The sequence below is a fragment of the Amphiura filiformis genome, chromosome 15, assembly GCF_039555335.1.
Source record: "Amphiura filiformis chromosome 15, Afil_fr2py, whole genome shotgun sequence".
In the NCBI taxonomy this organism is placed as follows: Eukaryota; Metazoa; Echinodermata; class Ophiuroidea; order Amphilepidida; family Amphiuridae; genus Amphiura; species Amphiura filiformis.
In genome coordinates, this window is record NC_092642.1 from 26,735,802 (window position 1) to 26,759,940 (window position 24,139).

A 24,139-nucleotide genomic window follows, 5' to 3' on the forward strand; every position below is an offset into this window, starting at 1 on the left:
CAATTTTGTTCGAAATTTACCATATAAATCCAAAGGAAATCGTAAGCTGTTTTATAACTTTCTTTGTTTTAAAAGTCAGTTTGATTTTCAAACTCCAAAGTGCAATGTTGTGCATACATAGTATTACATAGGGAACAAGATAAAGGTTTCAGTCAATTTCATGTTATCGTAAGCGTATCAAAAACCGTGGTCACGCGGAAATACTGTTCCATTACAAATATCCACCATTTTGTTTGACGTTCTATTTGAAGTAGGAAGATATTCGCCCTTAAGCGAATGTAACAATTCATGGGTGGCGCGTTGAACATATCTAAATCTAAATTGTAGAGGAGTACTGCAAGTTTTATGTTTTGGTTGAAAACTCAATATTTTGAGTTTCTTTACACACTGATTTCAAACATTTTCATTTTTAAGATAGTAATTTCAGTTTAAAGCATACTTTTCGACATTCCTAATAAAAAAACCCACAAATATGTCCAATAACGGCTATGGATGATCCACGTCTATTTAAATCGATCATTTGAAATTCAAAAATTGGGGGAAATTATATTAAACATTCCATTAATACCTCGATCGCCCGTTTCTAAACAGAGCATTACGAGCAGTTGCGCGTACAATTGTCCGCGCTGAGCGTGTCACTTACGCTGTGGATACGCGTACTTGCTCTACCTCGTTTAACAGCACATCTGGATTTATTCATAAAGTGTTACACAAGCTCAGCATTTTATGGCATAACATAATCCATGATAATAAAATTATCCAACGCGCCAAAGTCCTGACCATCTGAAAGAACGTGGTGATATGTAAGGACAAGGTTACATGCCCAAATCCTAGTAAAAACATTAAGTAATTGTTGGTATTTAATTCCTGCTCAAACTTGTCAGTTGATCAGGCCATCGATTTTGGACCTTTAATATATTTGGCCACAAAAGTGATAGTGGTACAAACGTCTCAGGAAATGCAATAGAAAATTGTTTCCATTTTTTGCAGGATTATAAGCTTTAGTTAATGTAGATTTTTCATGTAGGAAATGACCCATTAAGTAATTAAAGAAACTTTTTGACTGTTTCATTCTATCCAATTTCTCTCCCTCCCTCTCTCTTAATGAAGCCATACAGTCTTAGCTTGAAAGCTAACTCTGTGAAATCACACATCATAGTAACCTTGGAATATGGTATTTATATTTTATTGTCCATTCTATAAAATTACAATTTGTACAAATTTGTTCATTTCAAACTATTAAGTTATTGATTCAATGAGCAATAAAATAATTGTAAGCTTTAAAAAAGTACGAAAGGGCAGAAAATCACTTAACGTGGAAAGAAGTTGTTATATGTTAATGTACCGTAAATGTTAATGTTTGTATTTTATTTGGCTCGTATGAGGGGGAATTAGGCGGGAAATTGGATATTTTCATTAAACATAAATCAAATCAAGTTGTGCATTTTATTAAAGCTATAAGCGATACAAAAATGGAAAAGTCATACATTTGTCACATTATGCAAAGATAAAGGCTTTGTAGATTTTATCGTTTTGTAAAGTTTTAGAAGACAAACATTGTTTTTATAGTTTGAAGGTTGATTTTGTAGATTATTTGTATTGTTTGCTCTTTGCATTATATTTTTTGCTATTTATTCTTGACTAAAGTGTGATATCAAAATTTATATCACAATCGGCATGTGTGTTAAATATATAATATTATTTGTATTGCCTAATTTGCAGACTCGCGCACAATTCATATTGTGGAACATGTTCCCATATGCATAAGGAAAAACGTAGCCACATGGGAAGTTTTTGCTTTATTAATAAAAAAAATAGATTGTTAACAATTTTGTTAGAAATTTACCATATAAATGTTCCATGCAACGAGACTTCGCCAAGTTGAATGTAACAGTTCATATTAATATTCTTTCAATTGAACAAATATAAACATTTAATATGTTTTTATATTCCATTTTCCACTTAATTTTATAAATCAACAGGAAAACAAAATAAATTTAAAATAAAACTACATTTATTAGAAGCAACACCCATATTAACCGTGGAATATTTTCCAGTTGTCGGCATATCATTTATATTTTCTTGTAATTTGTTATTAACTTATTGATTTATTGATTTATTGAGCAATAAAATAATTGTAAGCTTTGAAAAGGTACCAAAGGGCAGAAAATCACTTACCGTGAAAAGAGGTTGTTATTTGTTAATGTACCGTAAATGTTAATGCTTGTATTTTATTCAGCTCATGTGAGGGGGAATTTAAAAAGGCGGGAAATTGGATATTTTCAATAAACATAAACCAAATCAAGTTGTTCATTTTATTAAAGGTACAAGCAATAGGACAGAAATGGAGAAGTCATAAATTTGTTAGTAGTTATAATAATTGGCGATTTGCGATCGTCATTGTGACACGGTACCACATGTAAAGACCACTTGTGCGCCCACTTTTCAGTAAATTCAAGTATCTAAAGTTCAGTATGGGAAAGTTAATAAGCAGTCCCAGCAGTATTCTTGTTATTTCCACACATTTTGACTTGGGAATTTTGTAACGTGCCATTCCGTGCATCATAACAACATGACAACTAGGAGCATCCCTACCAAAGTTTACATTTGTAAATTGCCTCTACTTTGCACCAATAAGATTGATAGATGCTATGGTTTCTATGTGAAGAGCTACTTTATATAAATTACATAAAATATATGAATACTTTTTCCCTAAATTCCCTAAAAGTCCTGCTTTTATTTAACCACATTGATATAGGTATGTTTAAAGAAAGATGTATTACCAAAAGCTACAATTATCAAGCATTAGAGATAGCGCTGTAGAATTTGTATTTATTTGATAACGTAAGGTAAGGGTAACGATTTATATATCATCTGTAGGTGTCGCCTACTTGGGAATCGATTATTATATTAGTGTTAAAGTTTATTTCTCTAGTGTTTTCTTGCTACAGTTTCAAACTTGTCCTTGGTGATGAATTTGCTTCATATGCGAAGGTAAATTAGTATGTTTTAGGGGTTTTCTGAATGTCTTTGAGTATCACCTAGTGCTAATGCTATGTTTAAAACATTTTAATTGCTTGTGTGATTTACAAGAAGAGTATTTCTCACTTTGACTGACATGATATAGAATAAGAGTTTACTTCTTGGTGCTATCAGTACTGGTTCCTTCCTGTCTTTTCTATCAGGCTCTTTTGTATAAGCTTTCATTCGAATCGTTAAACCAAAGCACTTATTCTCAATACCTGAAAGGAATCAAGCAGATTATACAAAAATGTAAAGGTCATGTCGAAACAATATTCACAGGCCGAATACGGATATCCGGAGCTTCTCTTGTACCGAAATTCCTTCCCACAAGGTAATAGACATATTACATAACAATAGATACAGTTCAGAGATTAATCCATCTCATTTGTTTTGCAGTAACGCATATTGTATTGTGAAATGGAATTTGGTCGAGAAACCCAGAAAATGCCTATTGTGCATCACTTCATTACGCTTTACACTTCTTAAACAATTCGCTTATATTTCACAAATGTTTTAGCTGTAAAAAGGAGGGGAATAACTCGTTAAACCATTCAAAAATGCTTCCAATATGTCACCAACCGTCAACATTAGATGATCTCTGGATTTTTGGACTGAACAAGCAAGTTCAATTGATGTACTTTTTGAAGTTATAAAAAAACGAAATCATCCGTTACTTTTCATTGGGACACACTGTACGAATAAGCTGCACCACAAACTTCAGGAACAGTGCAATATTGGAAATAAAGTGGTCAGCATGGTCAAGAGGAATTGGTTACCAATTTAAAAGGACCTGTAGCCTAATTCTTTTGTTTCTTTGTGTCTTTGTTTAACCTGTAAGTCTTGACAGAGACCCGCTTTGGTCTTGGTGGGACCAGGCTCAAACAAAATGCTGGAAAGCTTATATCTTTATGCTAGCCTGCAATTGAAGAGAAAAGAAATGAACGTAATTCAGGAAAAGAAAGGTTACTTCCCACAGTGTACGAGTACAATAATGACATTTCGCCAAACAAGTTGTTGTGAAGAGGTCCAAAATTCATTCTTATTTTCCATCAAAAATGAACAACAAAAATACAATATTTAAAAAAATACAACACGATGGAGGATATACAACGACAAGTATAGCCTGTGAATGTTGCACCCCCTATGGAGGTAAAAGGTCTTGTCAAGGATGCCACCTCCGGAATTCGAGCTCAACAACCTTCCAATCAAAGAGTCAAATTCTGATACGTTGTGCCATCGTGCCTCTATCAATTAGAGTATCATCTAACTTGAGAGTCCGCGTGAAAGTAAATAGCAAAGTTGTATTTTGTACATCCTGGTGGATCGTTTGTACGCATTTATGCCACTTAATGGTCAAAGTTTAAGGAACATAGGCTATTTTTTTTCCTAAATTTCAGGCGTAAATATTTCTTATTCAATGACATTTTCCAAATTTTGAGCTGAAATATCAACCTAGACATAGCTTTCGCATAAGAACTGTGTTGTCAAGTCTACAAATATTTTATCGAGAACTGTCAATGAAGTTTAGGGGAGAGTAGTGTAGTGTATATTTTCAATTAATACGTCGATAGCGGTGTCTAGACCTAGAATCATCTACTCATGTATGTCTAAATTTATACTTCTACCGCTGGCGACTGAGCGATTACTTTTCAGTGCTTTCTGGTGGATTAAGAATAAAGCTTATTGGCATTTATTTTTTATGATTCATTATTTCAAACAAGAGTCGTCTTTCGTGTTTATTTTATGTTTGTGTTATTTTACAATTTCATCTCCACTTTGTCTACGTCAAAAGTTAGATTTTGGTACCAGCAGATTGAAAAATAGGTTAAAACTCCTTAGGTGGGGTATGGGGATCCAGGTCATTCAACCAAGGCTGAGATAGCTTTTGATGAAATCGAACCATTCTCCTTCAACTAAAACAATTCACCGTAATTGAGTTCGAAGATACACAATAAAGTAGTTCTAGGAAAGCTCTAATCACATTCACTTAGCAGAAAGTTTTTCATTAAGTAATTATATTGCCAAAAAGAACTCCTTTAAGCGGAAATAGATAACAAGATCTGTGCTGGTAGAGCACTAACCTTATTGTGTAATGATCTGTGAATTTTTCACGTGTAATTTCATTCTGATACGGTCTGTAAGTATTAGTCATGTTTCTCCGGTATTTCGCCCAATATGTTTCACGGCTCATAAAACTACTAGTGTACATAATAGTAAAAAAACCTTGCTGGATGCTTCCAGCCTTGAAGCAACAAAGGAAAATAAATTTAACATTGTGTAAGACTATTATGTATCCCACATACACAATATGTATCCCACTTTCATTATATTATTGATAAAACACCTATAATTATACATTAAGATACCTGCATCGCTTGGAAGATGTGTAGGGTGTACATGGTAGTAAAAAAAATCAGTTTCATATTATTTGAAAGTTGATACACATTGGGTCCATTCGCGCGAAGAGCGCAAAATGACCAATTTTTACTATTTTATACCCAAATCAATCAATTTGAAATACCCGAATGTGCGCGTATTTAAACAGTTGTAAGACGAATGTATATTTCTGTCTTTCTTGGAGTTAAGTGTCGGGTGGTGATATTTGTCCGTGCCACTCACCACCCACCCCCATATCGGCCTAGCTATTAATATATTCATGAAACAGGTTTGATCATTGGGTGGAGAGATTGAATTGTGGAGTTTTTGACACACGTAGTCAGAAATAGTCATATACACTATACATTGGGATTTGTTCTTGGTCCGTTGCACGCTTAACGCAGTTAATTGTATAGACAATTTGTGAGCTTGTGTCACTCGCACTCATCATATCCTTCCTTTGCAAGTTAAAGGCCGGTTGTAAACAGATGCGATACTCATTATCTGCCCAGTTTTAACTTAGCAGTACGTTCCTATTCAGCATGTTCAGTGTCATTCACTAGCTCGGAATGCGGCTATTTTATTTCACACCATTAAATTAAAGATAGTTACCTGTACTATAAACTATTAACTCTGTTTGCACAACTCTTCTAATAATGAAGGAAAAATGCGTACAACCATAAAATAGAATATAGCAAATCGTTTCTTATCCCTTTACCAATGCCGAGACATATCACATGCTCGGATAAGGAGAAGAAATAGTTTATGCTTGATATGACACCAAAATAAGCGGCAGTTTGATCATGCCAAGTATTATAGAAATATAGCGAGATACGTTTACCAAGTCCCACTCCCAGCTACTTGTGTCCACTGTTGTAGTGTAAAACCACTCATCCAAATTTGCTCTTAACATTTCTCCCAATTCTCATCCTGTATCGAGTGCGAGACTTCTATAGCTTTTAGGAAATCAATGTTATTGGAGTATTAAGATAGTGACATTTAATAGATTTAGTAGTAATTTAATCACATCAAATAATCATTGCCAGACAAGAGCTCAAGTTAAGAACAAACCTGAACACCACAAAACGCCACTTTTATGAAATAATTTGATTAATTGCTTGAATGGTTAGTTCAAGTGTACAAATAGCATCGGTGGTTTATTTGACAATAATTATAAACAGACCATGTATTTATCTCTAGTACTATTTTACGAATTGTACGAATTTACACAAAAACAACAAAGCTAATTGTAGATCCTTCGCATACTGACTATAGACTAAAAACAAACTAAAGACTATTTTCCAACAGTCAAAGTCCCTGTGCATAAGCTGTAAATTATCGCATATTCACGTAAGGGTTGTGTACCTTCGCGTATACGCGATAAAGCGGATACGTGTCGTCGCGTTTTAATAGGCGACAGACCGTAAAATACGCCGTATATGCGTAGCAGTTTTGCCTGCCGAATTTCATCGATATCTCCTGGAATAACCTAACAAGAAAATCTTTCATGAAATGAAAATAATGGATTGTACTGTTGATATCTATGGTGGGCCTCACCAACGCTCCAAGGTCATTTTTTATGATCAATACCATGGACTAAAGATCGAGATACAGACGAACTCCAAACATTCAAAGTATCAGCATCACCCTGTAATATCACATTTTTTCACAAAACATCTTTAATAAATAAAGTAGGCTGGTGCTCCCCACCCTCTTTGTTGTCAGTGAGTTTATCCATATCAAATCTGATCAAGTTTTGGATCATTTTCAATGCATTGAAATATCACGGACGAATAAATGACAAGTGTCAGTATTTGGATTGCAGGTTGATGACTGCAGAATGACATTTATAGGTCACATTTATGTAGCCCTTTGAGCCCATGGCATTATTTCCAATAGCACAGTTGAATCAACTCTATTCATTAATCATACAGTATGGTTCAAAAAGAACTTTACCAATTTCAAAAGTTAACTTGCCAGAATTTAGAACAGCTATTTAGAATATTGTCACATATATTCTAAATAATATTGTTATCAAAATATGTGGTGACAAAAACTAGTCATGCTAGATACATTAACATAACAATCATGAACTTAACGTAGCAATTACACATTGGTTTCACCTGGCGCGATTGTTGAGGTGTCAAGGATTTCGAGGTGTCAAGATAAGACAATTCGCAACACAACACAAGTGACCTTTGTGGCAGAAATGTACTTTACAGATCTAAAATGAAGTTATACAATACTGGAAGTGTGTACACGTATGGTAAACGATGGAATGGATGTTTTAGAACTTGCGCTATTACGCGTGGACACAAAAAAAGTGATATTGGACCCCCATTTTTAAAACTAGCATCATTTTGTTAGTCTAGGATCTTTTTTCTTTCATTTTACCACTACACATAGTAGAATATGTAACAATATTTTGAATAGCAGTTACAAACTCTGAAAAATAAATCTTTGAAATTGAGTAAAGTTTATTCTGGACCACCCTGTATTTCAGATATTGACCCTTAAGTTATGGAGTATGATGTTTTGTACCTTACACAAAGAACAATGGGCTATTCCATTTGAAATCTATACACCCCTATGGAAGACATTACCTTAATCTGTCACACAGGGGTTGTGGACTTTAAACGGAGTCACCCATTCAGGTAACCCTGTTTGAAATTCATAATCCAAGTGGGAGATTTAGGACATGTCTTCTATAGGGAATGTGTGGATTTCAACTGGAATCGTCATGCTCATACGATTTTAGTATATAATAATAAATTGATATCTTTTACAGCTTCCCCTTCTTTTGAACCACTAGGGTTCCATCTTTACCCTGAAGCGTTATTGAGATGAAAATGAAAATAATCCCAGATGAAGATATATTTTTCATCACTGAGACATACTTTCTTCCGAATGACAATGATTATAGATGTATTTGGGGCATTGCGAATGGATTCTCCTGACGCCAGTGTCTACTAAACGTAAAGTTTGACTTGTTTAGAAAAAGAATATGTAAAAAACACAAAGTTGGGGTAAAGTAGGACAAATCTAGAGCTAAGAAGATATTTTGAGAATCGTGAAGAAAATAATGTGATTTAATATTGCATGAATATTATAAAAATATTACAAGTGCGTCATGTGTATCAGAAACTACATCCACTCACGCTCCTCGCGAAAAAAACGTCATACACCGCCTTTTTTTTACAATTCCTATTAGGGCTTTGTAACCCACCTTTGCACAGCATTTGTTGCGGCATATCAGACACATTTGAATACGAGGAATATAATTATGTTGACCTTTCGTATTGAAGATATACATGAAGATTCCCAAAAGACCTAAAATATCTTCAATACAAAAGTTCAAAATTTTCATATGATGGTCGGCTTTTCATCCCAACTACATATTCTCTAAGTACGAAGCATTACATTTATAAAGTCTGCTTAGTCTACTTCAAGGACTGTAAAATGTCAAAAACGTTGATTTTTAACAATTGGTCATAACATTTATATTATATCGCGAATTTCAAAAAATAAAAATTTAGTCTGATGTGCTCTCAGGTCCCACAAAAAATACTGTGCAAAGGTGGGTGACCGAGTCTTTAAAAGTGAAATATTTTGTGCAGAAGATCCAAATGCACAAAGAAGTGAGAAATTGGATCATATAAATCTACCACACTTCTCTTTGTGGCGAGGTGAAAATAATATTTCATAAATGAAAATATTATGTTTTCCCTGGTGGTTGGTATTGTATTTCATATGTGTCTTTGGGCTTTTGAAATGTAACAATATACATTGAGTAACAATAGGAAATATAAAAGCTCTTTTGTACGTTGTACGGGAAATATTATTTTGACCTAAAATATGGAGACATACGCACAGTTTGATGTTCATTCTTGCCATTCTACAAAGTATATAGAATAATTTATGATTCAGCTATTTGGAACACTTTAAAGTCATATGAACACTGACATTTTGCGTATTCAGAGATTTGTCTTCATCACTTGCGTACGAACAATTGCTATTGTAAAATAAATCAATTTATTTATGAGCCATAAAATTAATGAAAACATGATTTATAACCCATTTGCTTGCTCTTCTCAAAGCAAAGTTGGGACAGAAAATATACTTGTCATTAATACATTATGATGAATGTACTTTTTTGTGAAAAAAAAAGCAAATTTTCAGATTTATTTTCACCACCCTTTTTTCAAGAGATACTGCAAGATAAGAAATTAATGTTTGAAGTTGGCTATTCCATTTGAAATTCACACTCCCTGTGTGGTCGCTTGAAAACTAGACGTTTAAAAGGGATACTTCATTTGAAATCCACACTCCCTGTGCGGAAGATTAAGGTCATGTCTTCAACAGGGGTGTATGGATTCAAACTGGAATAGCCCATTACCACACTATTTACTATAAATTAGAATCATCAAGTAAGGGGGAATAAATTGAAAACAAACCTATTATTGTTTACATAAAACCATTGTACGTACCTTATTTCCCGTGTGTGACATAACACCTTATAATTATGGCAATGCTCTGATGCAACGCAAATAATTGATATATTTTGAAATAGATTTGCTTCTTGGGTATCTGAAAATAATTTAAGTGAGTTTGAAAAACGTTTTAAAAACATTTTTGTGTTTGCTGGGAAGCTGCATTTTGAAGAAAACTTGAAGAAAAATATGAACAATTAAAGTTTCTAAAACAACAGAAAACAAAAGAAAATATATGTTTGGCGATATCCAAATTCAATATTTCCGAGTTCCGACTGATTTGCTTGATCGCATCACATATATCATGACATAAACCCAAAAAGTAATTTTAAGTAACGCTACCAATTTCCTTTTTCATCTAATTTGATGGATATGGTGGTCGCCATGCAGACTTTGTTTACACTCATTATTCTATTCAATTGTCGGTGTGTCATTTTCTGTTGATGCCGCAACTCTGCATTCACCCTCGTGTACTTTTGGCCGAAGCTTCCTCTTTTAATGGCTGGGTAAATAGTTTTCCATTATCGCACGAAAATCGGGAATTACTGATAACAAATAAAATGAACTAGACTCGAAGCCCTAGTCGCCGTGTGTGCTATGAACCCCATTTTTATACCGTCATGGACAAAAACTCAACTTAGAGCAACCTCGTCAAATCTTTATTTTGACAAGCGTAATAAGAAAAAAGTAAAAGAAGAAGATCAAAAGAGACCTTGTATTTATAAGTGTGATAAAGGCCGCGATCATACCTGCTAATAACGGAAATGGTTTGAAAAACACGTTTCATCTTTTTGTTGGAATGGTAATGAACTCTCGCTGTTCATAAAATAACAGTATACAAAGATCTCATCTCATTTAACATACTTTGAAGCTTGAACAAAAAGCACGCATCTTAATATAGTTGTTGAATGATGTAAAGAGACATTGAAAAAGATAATCTTTGCCATACTTGAGTTACATGTCGAGTGTTGAGAGCCGAAAAGCCTTAGCTCACAAACGATTCCTTTGTGAGTTAAGGCTTTCTGGGTTTTCTGGCTCTGAAACCTTGGCGCTTGCTCTTCATCGATCGAGCCACATACAGTTCAATTATATATTCACGCGAGCTCCAGAACATTTAGCTTCCAAAGCGTATCCCGGGCATCAAATTTTGAGTTTATTTGATAGCTAGTCAATTTGGTACTTTTCAGTGGCGTTAACCTACTTAATCGCATTCAGTAAGAGTTGGTTTAATAATTATAATCGAGTAAACATTTCCGCGTGGGTAAAACATCACTTTAAATTTTGCAATTAAATTAAATCCAATGTTAGTGTTCTTAATAGCTAATTACTGGTTTAGCATTCACATTTGGTTTTATTTAATTGACAAAGCTGGCTTCAATCCCATGTCATTTCCGTTTACATTATGTAGTGCATCCACTTTTTATTGCGCTACATTATGATGGCTACTCAAGAGCTATAAAATGTCTGTATATGCTACCTGCTACAACGAAATTAGTATAAAGTCGCAAGTTGGCAGTTTCGAGACATCCTGACTGATTGAGTTGATGTTCTTTGTTAGCTGCGAACCTGTACAAGCCAGTTGTATGTCCTTCTTCGTGAATGACCCGCTGTGTCCCTATTCACAAAGGACATACAGACCGTAGATTTTATGTACAGACACACTTCTGGCTTGAACAGGTGCGTGTGAAACAAAGAACGCCAACGCAGTAGCCAGGGGGTTTTGAAACTACCAAGTTGCGACTTTACGCTGATTTCGCGGTAGCAAGTCACATTTTGAAGTATGAGTGTAATGCATATAAATGACCACCTTTTGTAAAATTGAGTTACTGTTTGTAATTTAATGACTTACAAATAATGATTAAAACTACATTATAACAGTTACCATAATATGTAAACCATTATACCAGGCACGCAACCAACCAAATTTAACGCAATTCGGAGTAACTAATAACCATCTTTTTTTTAATAACCATCAAATATAGGTCATTCCAAAAAAAGTGTCAAAAATTGTCTGAGGTTTACGTACTAATCGTTTTAAGGTGGTTCGCAACTTGTAACATGACTGTAATGCTGTAGTTGCTAATCTGATTGTTACATAAAGCATATTGCGTTCTATATTGAATATTGAAGTTTTTAATATCTTCAATCATCATTTGTATTGACATTTTATACAAGTATGAAAAGTTTAATCATCAGTCATCACATCAACGTATCTGCAGTGTATTTATTTGAGTTGTAGCAGGACTTAGCATTGTCGTCCGAGTTAAATCCTGGCTCAATCACTCAATTTACTTTGTCAATACATCTCGCAGGGTTTTAAATGTTTCTGGGAAACATTTCAAATGTATTCGTTAACATTTAGCTTCTTACACTTAACATTACCAAACCTTATCTGGTCTGATATTAGACTATGCCATAGTCGATTTTTGATCAATAAAAATATGTTATTTGATTATTATGAACGCATTCAGTTGGACTCGAAATTATACTGATATTATTTTATTACATCAAAATACTAGTAAATACTGGTTATGAAAAGGTTTAGTGACAGTAACAGTAAAGTATATTGCTCTAACGCTCCATAGCGTCCCGTGTTAAGAATCTTAACCGCAACCCAAAGTAAGTAGTCCAATATTGGGAAGCTAACAAACAGAGGGAGTACGGTGACTAAAAAGAGCAGATGTGAAAATCTATCAATTGTGCACAAATTAATTAATGGGCAAGTGGACTACGGAGAAGTCTAGTCTGATATACACTATACATTGTTTGAAAGTTCCTTTTGAATACATTGGTTCTAAGATTCTAGTTGTAATTCTGAATGTTTTACATGCCGCATGTGGTTGAGAACGATGTCGATGCAATCTATTAATCATAAAATAGGTGTGTATCTCCCTGCAGCAAAGTGAAAGATGACAAGTATCAATGTAATTCCAATTTGATTTCAGATTCATTTTTTATGTAGTAATAACACCATGGGATTAATATGGTCATTTTAATCTCATTCTACCCATTTTTTTTTATTGTGCTTGAGTGAACATAAAAAAGCTGCCACTTGAACTTTTTGATTGATAATTCGTCTTTCCTCATTCAATGAGAAGTAATATGATCGAAAAATATTAAGTTTTTATATGTAATCGAACAACCGAAGAAAAAATTTAAATTTGCAGGGAAAAAGAAAATGTTTTGGTGTTGGGGTAATGACGGCAGCAATCATATCAATATGAAGTGATACTCACGGTAAGGTATCACGCACTGGATGCGGATATCGTCTGCAACCTCAAACTGGCCTTTTAACCGGTGTCAGAATATGTTCATAATTTAAGAAATCTTTTGACATTGTCATAAAAAGTACATTAAATTGACAGTCACCAAAATGATCAAATGTTTCTACTGTGCATTTTGATGCCGGTTTTCTAAAATATCTGTTGGTGTTGGTACTTTCTTCCTGAAATATTTCTTTAGCATTTATTGGCTAACCTAGTTGAGATCAGTGTGCAAAATATGTCACCTGAAAGTCATAGCCATTTTCAATTACATCCCATTACCAAGATAACTCGGGGTATTTATTACAAGTCTATTACAAGTCTAATCCATTCAGATGATATTCATGATATGTTCGGTTTTAATACAATCTAGATCATATGGGTACTGAATATCACTTTTGTGTCACGTGGACTGATCCGAAGGGATGCAGATCAAATGTCCTGAAATCAATTGTAAATAGAACTTTTCCCTTATTATATGATACCCTATTGAGGAGTGCATTATAGGACTTTGTTTGACTCTCCTAAGTGTACTACTGTAGGGAAAGAACTTTTAAAATAGAGCAAAGTAAAGACTAGTTGGCATAAACCAATAGGAACAAGACAAATCTAGGTAAAGTCAACATTACAATGAACAAGTGTGCGGGCAGGAAACAGACCAAGGGAAAGTAGAGTCAATCAAAGAAACAGTTAGTATAAATGGGTTAAGAATATTTAAAACAACAGCGAGAAGTAGCCTTAGTGAATATCTAACTGAAAGGCTTTCATCCAAAATAGATTTGGGCGTATTCAGATTTAGGTAATATACCGCATTCTTTGCATGTATACAGGTGAGGCTTCCTTTTCTGCGCTATATTATATAGTTTGTGTTCCTCTTCTTTATACTTCTGAAAAGTTTTATACAGATGTGAAAAAGTAGCTTATGACAGACATCTTATATAAATGACAAACTGGAAGAGGTTCATTTGGATAGTTCAATGTTCAATTGTAGCTAAGTTCTATAAAGCATATCCATGTACAAAGTACTCACATTTTATGGAGACTCGACGTTTCAGAAACCTTCTTGTCTGGTTTCCTAATCATGAGTGATGACTTGATCCAGCAACACTGGTGGTGTTTCTAGAAGATGTAGTGTTTCTAGAATTGTTCTGGATCAAATGGTCATAACTGTGACTGAGGTAGAATGCTGTGCCCCTTGGTTGTTCATTGCTTTGTCTCCCCTGCGACGAATCCATATAAATTCCCTTATCCATCTGGGATATCTTTCGTCTTCTCGGTGGAGGAGCTTTGCTCCCTCCCAGTCTATAACGTGGTTTGTTGCGGCGACATGGTCTGATATGGCCGATTTGTGTTGGTCTGATATTGAAGAGAGTCTATTTGCTCTGGTTTGGATTTTATTGATGATTTTGTCCGCTTCCTTCCTATGTTCTTTGATACGTGTGCTAAGGGGTCTTCCAGTTTCACCTACATAGACAAAGTCACAGTTGTTACAGCCTATTTCGTATACGCAGCCCGTGGTCTCTGTGGGTTCGCGTTTGTCTTTTGGATGCACAGGTGATTTTCTTAGTGTGCTGTGAGGTTTGAAGGCGGTGGCGATGTTGCGTGCGTATACGAAATACGATGTGGCTGCGTATACGAAATAGGCTGTAACAACTGTGACTTTGTCTATGTGGGTGAAACTGGAAGACCCCTTAGCACACGTATCAAAGAACATAGGAAGGAAGCGGACAAAATCATCAATAAAATCCAAACCAGAGCAAATAGACTCTCTTCAATATCAGACCAACACAAATCGGCCATATCAGATCATGTCGCCGCAACAAACCACGTTATAGACTGGGAGGGAGCAAAGCTCCTCCACCGAGAAGACGAAAGATATCCCAGATGGATAAGGGAATCCATATGGATTCGTCGCAGGGGAGACAAAGCAATAAACAACCAAGGGGGCGCAGCATTCAACCTCAGTCACAGTTATGACCATTTGATCCAGAACAAATCTAGAAACACTACATCTTCTAGAAACACCACCAGTGTTGCTGGATCAAGTCATCACTCGTGATTAGGAAACCAGACAAGAAGGTTTCGAAACGTCGAGTCTCCATAAAATGTGAGTACTTTGTACATGGATATGCTTTATAGAACTTAGCTACAATCTTATGACAAAATTCTGTCTATGCATAAAAAGAAGTCTCATTTCGCCTCTATGGGTTTTTTCGTGCGTGTTCTTCCCTAGATAAACTTAATAGTATAAATCTTAACACATGTAAAAATACTGTTGTGATATAAACAATACAAAATATGCATCAATTACTCTCATTCTGTAGAACACTACCAAGACAACAAAAGCAACTAAACATGAAAGAAAAGTGTGATATTTCAACCCAAATTTTATCCGTTCATGTTATTATTATATACACCTTAAGGTTAACTTTAAAACAGCACATGTTTGATTACCATTAAAAATAAAAATTGTGAGCTTTATCAAAAAACATTTCCATTTTTAAATCCTGGGTACAAAATTAATATGAAAATGCAAATGCACTGAATGTTTCCAGGCTATTGAAACGTAGTAAAGACGATAATCAGGAAATGTGCCGGAAGAAACACAACTTAAGATCTTTTAATTTAGTAAAATATCACAGTTTGAATTGCGCATATAATTATTTGCCGCTAAAACATCAAATATTATATGTTATTTTGATAACTTATGAGAAAAAGAACAATATTTTTCTTTGTGGGATAAACTTTTTTCTTTATCACAGGGTGGTATCACGAGAAGAATAGTGCAAAATAGCAATCATAAACGACGCCAATACTTTATGAAAAGAATGGTGGTCTTCACCTTTCGACTAAAACAACATAATATTATGGTCTTTTTCGCCCTCGTACGACGTTAATTTCGACGTTTGTTCGGTTTATTTCTTTTGTTCGGTTTATTCGAATAATAATGTCATGAAGTCGTAAACTTTTTCTCCTAGCGAGCCATGACGCTATGACAGTTTACATGTTACATTAAACCCCAATGGATCATAATATCAAGTTTATATCTGACCATACACATAACCTCAACTTTATTCAACTAATAAGGTCTCTGACTATTGAGCAGTATGATGTTGTACAAGGTGCCTGGAAGGAAGGACGTCATGTTTTCAATGGCTTAATCTAGGAGCTAATCTAATCTGTTGTTATGTTGTGTCAGAATGTGTGTTTCATAAGAAAAGAACAGTGGGGGTAAATTGTCTGATAAGCTTTGCGTTACAGACATGAACGTATAGTGTTCTGAATGTTGTCTCTGAATGTTGCTCTCGGATTTCTTCTAATGTACTAGGATCTCAAGCATGCTCATCTGTCAGGAGACAGTTCGTTAACCTCCCTATTTCTTACATAGAATGACCTTTGAATATGTTGCTTCTAAAAACTCATTATCTGTCCCCTTCAGACGTCTAGGCTTAGGGCATTGTTGCATGAAGGTTTTGAACCATAAAGCCATTTCAAAGTAAACCAGTTTGGCTTACAGTGATTTAGACTATTGTTCTGTGCTGAAGGCTATTTAGTGGCTTACTAGTTCCCGCGGAGCCTTTGTTCTTGTTAGAGGCACTATAGTGTATCGTATTTTGCGTTGCTCTTGTGCTAATAGCTAAAAGAAGTTGACGCATGTTTTTTTATTTTGTGTATTTTCTTACTAGCTGATGTGATTGTTTAACAGGTGTTTAAACCAGGCACGAGCTTAACGGAACATGGTTCATGATAATATCCATAACTGATTTCTAAATAAGCTAATGTGCTTATTAAGCAGTGGCAATAATAAACTGGTTAATCTGAATGTTTTTGTCAACGTTCGAATCAGTGAGAGTAGCAAACACATAATGGTACAGGTGAGTGTCCAGTGGGTGTCGAGCTGTAAATGAGTTTTGCACACCAAATCTAACCTATTGGGCATTCATTAAACAAAACCTTAATGGCCATTGCAACAATTTCCGAGTTATCAACTAGAGCAAATGTTGCAATCTGTGGAATGGGTAAGTTGGCAAAACAATAACTCCTTGTGATACGAAAAATGCTATGGCGTCAAATTAGTCCCGAATTAGTCCGTCAAGATGGACCCTTGGTCGTTCCCAACTAAGCACCTAAATCGTCCTCCCCTTCGTATTACGTCGAAATTTCATCATACAGACTTTATAGCTCTTCAGGACGCCTTTGATTGAGCGGGATCGATTGGATGGGCTGGTGAGGTTACTTTCAGTGGAACTACATGTATGCCTCATTGGACTGGGAAAATATTTTCATGGAAATATTTTCAAATTGGAACCTCACACTTGTAAGTTGCGAATCAAATGACAGAAACAGTATTATTTATCCAGGACGTAGCCAGTCAGTGAATGATTCGGTCAGTCTGGGTTGATATGTCCAAGGCGCCATGAATTGGCAATGATACCGGAATTCAGGCTGAACAAACAAAAAAGAAGACGATAGCTTGAGTGATATCGAAAGCCGAGACGACGACATGTCCGTATTACATCGGTGTGGGTTTTCTGTGACAGCACACTCGTGGTCTCGCAGAAGAATATAAGTACACCGTACTATCTGGTTATCGATTTTATCATGGTTTATGCTATCTAGGGAACTGAAAAGATCAATGTGAGGAAACGTTTGTTGAGAAATATAATCGACTGGGACATTACCTCAAGACTGCGTATAAAATTGTGGCTGGAAATCGGGTGTTGTTTTATTTATTATGTGCTGGTTTGTGTTGACAGCCGCTCGTTCTAAAAGGTTTTCCACGTGTCCAGATTACGAAATGAGACGCGTGTATTTATATCAGGTCATTCAATTTGTTTTGACAGAGACGGGAGTGTGATATTATAATAGAATTGAAGAGGATCGTTATAGATATCACATTATTAAAGTCTTTTAAGAGAGAACTACATCCGATTAGAAATATATTGTAAGGAAAACAAACTCTCTCATAATAAATCCCCCACGGGAAGTATGTAGGCCAGTCTAGCCCATTACTGAAGAGGCTATAAGAGTGAAATAGTTCGTATCGGTATACGGTATGTCAATTGCTTTAAATAAAATATAAAATGTGGTGGAACTTCATTTCTGTCTTGGTGCTCGAGCTTAAATAATGGACGCTTTTGTTGGCCCAATATTAGTGAAATATTTAAAAAGTCTTACCCTAATGTATTTTGATCACAATCAGAGTAATGGCGTACCGAATATTATGTGTTCAGCCACCTTGGCTCCAAATAAAGGACACAATTGACCATATTTACATTTTGCTTTTTTTTTTTTATTACAGATGACACTTTATTATGGCTCATATTATAATTGCTTATTTTAGCACGTATTTTTTTTATATGTCAGCATGTAAGCAGGATTACTAATTTTGCCCTCTTGGTATTAAAACGTGGTATCATGGTTAATATATATCTATATGTTGCCGCTTTCCTACGAATTTAGTTCAATTGTATTTCAAGTCAGAATGATGCCTTAAACCTCAAGCGTAACTTCAAAACATTGTCGATTTCAATAGACACTGTTTGATCAATATAAAATATTTGTTTTTGCCTAAGTTTTAATAAAATATCAAGTTCATATAAGTTAATAAGTATATCATGAGAAAAAGATTATGCACATTGCATTTTAAGTCTGCACTGCCAGAATCATTTTAAAAAGCATTTTTGCTGAACAAATTAGCTGCTGCAAAACACTCAAGGCAATTTAAAAGAAAATAATGTATCACACACTCCCGTATACCAACATTAACACAACCCAAAATATTGACCAAAAGGTTACAAAATAATCGAATCGAATAGAATACATTAACAGAAGTTGTTACCACAAAAAGCAGCATACATGACATACTCAATATAGTGGTTTCATTAAAAAACACTCAATTGACTGCTGGTGATTTAACATTACGCAATATTCTTTCAAAAAGACACAGACAATACTAAGATGTTATATACAATGCTTGTGACCATTATTTGTAGCTTAAGGGTAGACGAGATATTCGTCGAAACACTCAAAATTTGATTTTCATTATCTAAATCAATATATCATTGAAAATAAAACTTCACAAAAGTTCATTCTAAAAAATCATATACTTTGAATACTTGCTTGATTTATTTTTGATAATGAATTAGGTACGTTTTATAAAAGTGTTGTTGTTTCAGCCCTCCTTACAACATAACTCAAAAACCACAGGACTTACAAAAGTATATCTGTGATATTTGAATCCTTCTACATAATCGCTATGAAATGATCAATGCAATTTTTGCAAAACTCACTACCATTCGCAAGATGCTATGAACTACCGAATTGCAACAGTTTAAAATAGTTGCTAGCCTTAAAAAGAAATTTTGTAAACTAACGCGGAACACCAAATGGGAGCGTATACGGACGATCAGCAGAGACGGTTATTTAAAGCTCGTATATTGCAATATTACACATTGATATGCGAGTGTCGACTGCAGACGACAGGTATCAAATTAATAGTTGAAATCAGCATTAAAATGAGTACAAAGATGCCCAGTATTGGTTCAGTGGTTCTAAAGATAGTTCTTGATATTTTCAGAAAATATCTCAAAACATGGGACTTATGTTGAAGCCTATGACTAACACGCATATCATTAATCTAATTTTGTTTCCGTTTCTTGTCTTATTTTACAGCCATATCAGTTCACGTGAGCATTCTGACGTTAACAGTCGTAGCAGGAGATAGATATTTCGCCATATTGTATCCGCTCAAATCTCGCGTGATAAAACGTAACGCGGGAGTTGTCATAGCAGCCGTTTGGGCTATTGCTATCATTGTCAATATTCCTTTGGTTATTCATGTTAAATACATTACTCATACGTGGGATGATGGAATCTCACAGGCTTGGTGTGTGGAATATTGGGATGACAATCAGATTATAGCAAAAAATAAGAAGAAGCATTACTCGCTGTCTTTGTTTGTTCTTGTGTACATTATACCCCTTTTCATTATGATGGTGGCGTATCTACGGATTGCGATGACTTTGGGAGCCAGAAGTACACACGGGCCTGGTGTGAATGTGGAGTCAACTATAAGTGCACAGGAAAGGGCAAGAAGAAAGGTATTTTAGCAAAACCTAAATTATATAATTATAATTATATCATAATGTTGTTTCTGATAGAAAACCAAACAAAACATATGCACGCTTTTTAAAACAATCCGCATACAAAAATCCAGAAATGTTGTTTAGAAGCGGGATAATTGGGGCTAATTATCAGTGTCATCTATAAACACATCCCTTAAGGTTATTAATTATTTTAAACTGTTGTGATTTGGTAGTTCACAGCATCTTACGAATGGTAGTGAGCTTTGACAAAAACTGCATTGCTCAATTCATAGCGAGCGTGTAGAAGAATTAAAATATCACAGATATACTTTTATAGGTGCTGCGGTTCTTGAGTTAGGTTGTAAAGAGTGCTGAAACAACAACACTTTTGTAAAACGTACATAACTCATTAACAACAATAAATTAAGCAAGTTTGCAAAGTATACGATTTGTAGAATGAACTTTTGCAAAACATCAAGGTTTTAATTTTTAATAATATATTGATCTAGTTAATGAAAATCGAGTTTTAAGCTGCTTCGACCAACAATACCTCGTTTACCCTTAACAAGCAATTACTTGACTGATTGACCTATTTTAGATACTAGTACAAGAGGAAGAGCTATAAATCAGCCTCTGATTTTCCTAGACACCAATCAAATCAATATTAGAAGTCATAATATAGTCCAATCGGACTGGACATATTTCGGGGCTTTTAGAAATTGGATCATAAATACGTGCATTTTTCGTAATGGGGCTTGCATTTTTCCTCCTTCTGGATTCCTTATTATTTTTCCTTAAGCAACCAACAAATATCGTCCGAATACAATTTTGTTCCAATTTTTATTAAAGTGTACCGAAACAAACAATCATAAACGCAAACAAAAGCAACAAAACAAAAAATGTTTCTTGCATGTTCTTGTTCTTTATCAGTCTGAAAATGACTCAGTTCAAGTGTTTTGCCAGCTTACGAAATAATAAAGCAATTGCATTGCACAATGGCGTTCTCAATCAATATGAAGCAACTAAAAGCTATATGTGTGTCTTTTTCTGTTCACTTTAATTTCTCAATATCAGAAGTGTATTAAGGGGTTTAAAATAATTTACAAAACTAAATGGCTATTAAAAATTAGAAGCGATCAGCTGTCATTAATTATTGTAATACATAAATTCAGTTTATTTCTTGTGTTTTTGCAGGTGATCAAGATGCTGATTGTTGTAGTAAGTACGTTTGCACTCTGCTGGCTACCGTATCACATGATGATCTTATACCGGGACTGGATTCCACATGCGGTAAATATTTACAAAATACTCAGGTTACTTCGAAAGCTCAGTGGAACTTTGCTTCATCTCTAGTTTGCCATTTTTTTGCTAAAAAATTCGAACCTCACAGGTGTTTGATACCCAAAATCTATTTTCGCCAAAAATTGAGATGATGCAGTAGAGCTTAGACTATGCCATAGTCGAATTTTGATAAATAAAAATATGCTACTATTAATCATTATGAACGCATTCCGTTGAACTCAATATTATGCTGATGTTTATTACAATTAAAGTGTTCCATAGTAAAATGGTCATAAAGTGTTTATATAATTAGTGACAGTAAAACTTATTGAATGCAACATATCTTGCATAATTATAATGGCTCACTTCAATACTGAACAATTCTGATTTTTGAATCTACCAGTTTATGGATCGAGTAAAAAATCCTGTCGAAGCTAGCAAACAGAGGGAGTACCGTGACTGAATATATCAGATGTGAAAATCTATTCATTGCACAAAAATTAAAACAAACTTTTATGCTTAAATGTAATAGCCAGAGTATGCAAAATGGGCAAGTGGACTACGGAGAAATCTATGTTGAGCTGAGCCTTCGACTCTTAAAGTCTAATCTTTAACGAATCGTGATTGCTTTTTGACCATAATTTATGATGTTGGTGCACTAATAAGTATATTCGCTCATCGCTAAGACAATATATCTTAAGTTTTAAGGGGTACTACACCCATTGATTTTTTTTTTGCATTTTTTGCATTTTGTGAAGAAATTACAAAACAAAATTGGACAAAGTGGTATGCAAAATGAAGGGGCAAATCTTCACGTTTTATTGGTGGCATCGGTATCAATGTAGCTTACATGCTTTTGAAGATAAACACAGCCAAAAAAGAAAGTCTCCAGTAGTTCCGTCCCCATCTAATCAGATTCGGATGAGTTTATGGCAAAATAATTTATATAATAATTTTCTATACACTTTCCTGCGAAGATTGATACCAAATTTGATATCAAAAGTTTAATCATCATGAGCAAAGGAGCCGTTGTTTGGAAATTCGTGCAATTTCAAAATGACAAATTACGAATTGACCACGCAAAAATCAATGCATGGTATCAGCTTATTATGTGGCCTGAAGCATGCCCGTACATGAATCATTGTACTCTTGCCTGCGCACAATTGAAAGAGCGGGGTATTTGATTTGCATTTTGACATGCATGGGCAAACCTTTAACCTGCCGGCCTATTCAGGCGACGTAATTCTTGGCACTCACGCTAGCTCTGCTACGTGATACAATTTCCTATGTCATTTTTAAAATTGCACGAATTTCCAAACAAATGTTTCTATGCTCACGATGATTAAACTTTTGATATCAAATTTGGTATCAATCTTCGAAGGAGAGTGTATAGAAAATTATTATATAAATTATTTTGCCATAAACTCATCAGAATCTGATTAAATGGGGATGGAACTACTGGAGACTTTCTTTTTTGGCTGTGTTTAGAAGCCAAAAGGAGGTACATCACTGATGATTTAAATTCACTTCATTTTGGAAAGCTTACTATCAACGGATTTCGTTAAAATTTTGGATATGTGTTGCTAACACATTAGGGAAATAATGTTGATATGTAAAATGGGAATAAGTGGTCCCTGATTTCTTTTATGAATTCCTGAACTTGGTGCTCCACAACTATCAAAAAACGAACCGGTTAAAATGCTTCTATTTTCAATGTCGAGCTTTATTTTGTATTTTGAACTTGCGACACTATGTCACTGAAACTTAATTAAGTCATAGGTAACAGGTTACCAAAACCACACTACAGCAATGTTGAAAAAGATTGTATTTTTTGTCACCTATACCACCATATTAGGTAGTTTCCCGTAAGCTTCATTTTTGTGATTTTGGTAACTATTTTATATTTATTTGCCCAATCCAACTCAACTAGGCAATCTAAATTGTACTCACCATTTACATCCCAAGGTATTTTAGTATATCCACCTCACACATTTCCATTATATATCCAGTAACAGACAAAATATCAAAATTGATGCCTCATTATGACATGTATGATATCCACAGACTATCACATGTATTCAAAATGGATGCCTGAATTTGACCTGAACCAATTGACCTATAACCTGACCTTTGGTGACCTTATAGCCTTTTTTAATCTCTTTTCCTAACAACATATTCAGTGATATTATAGAAGATACATACATGGTGTAGTATTGAATTGTCTATGTGGAAGAGATTTAATTTATTCAGTGTTATAATCAGTGAGTACATTTCTATAGATAGTATAACAAAGGGTTTAATGTATTCTATTCATGTATTCTACTTGGACATGTTCAATAGAATAAATTAAATGGTTTGTTATGAAACACACATCTCAGTTACCAGGATACAGTAAACAAAAAAAAAATATATAGGGCTAAAATGATTTTCTAAAATGGTTTAAAACCACTTTTATGTAGAGATATTTTATAAGTTCAGGACATGAGATGATGAACATATTTATATACTTCATAAATTTGCAACAAAAAAAAGAAGATGGGTACTGATGAAAATCAGGGTATTAAATCGCCTTAAAGAGCACAATACTCAGTTTAAAGAGGCCAATGCAGTCTATACA

General features: G+C 34.6%; 1 protein-coding gene across 1 annotated transcript in view; it reads left to right on the plus strand.

The window, feature by feature from the left end:
• The window catches only part of LOC140170833 (substance-K receptor-like), a 61,237-nt gene that overhangs the window by 23,937 nt on the left and 13,161 nt on the right, over nucleotides 1-24,139 (plus strand). The window contains exons 2-3 of the mRNA XM_072194048.1: nucleotides 19,829-20,256; nucleotides 21,436-21,531. Of these exons, the coding sequence (XP_072050149.1) occupies nucleotides 19,829-20,256; nucleotides 21,436-21,531 (524 nt within the window). The remainder of the gene's footprint in view (nucleotides 1-19,828; nucleotides 20,257-21,435; nucleotides 21,532-24,139) is intronic.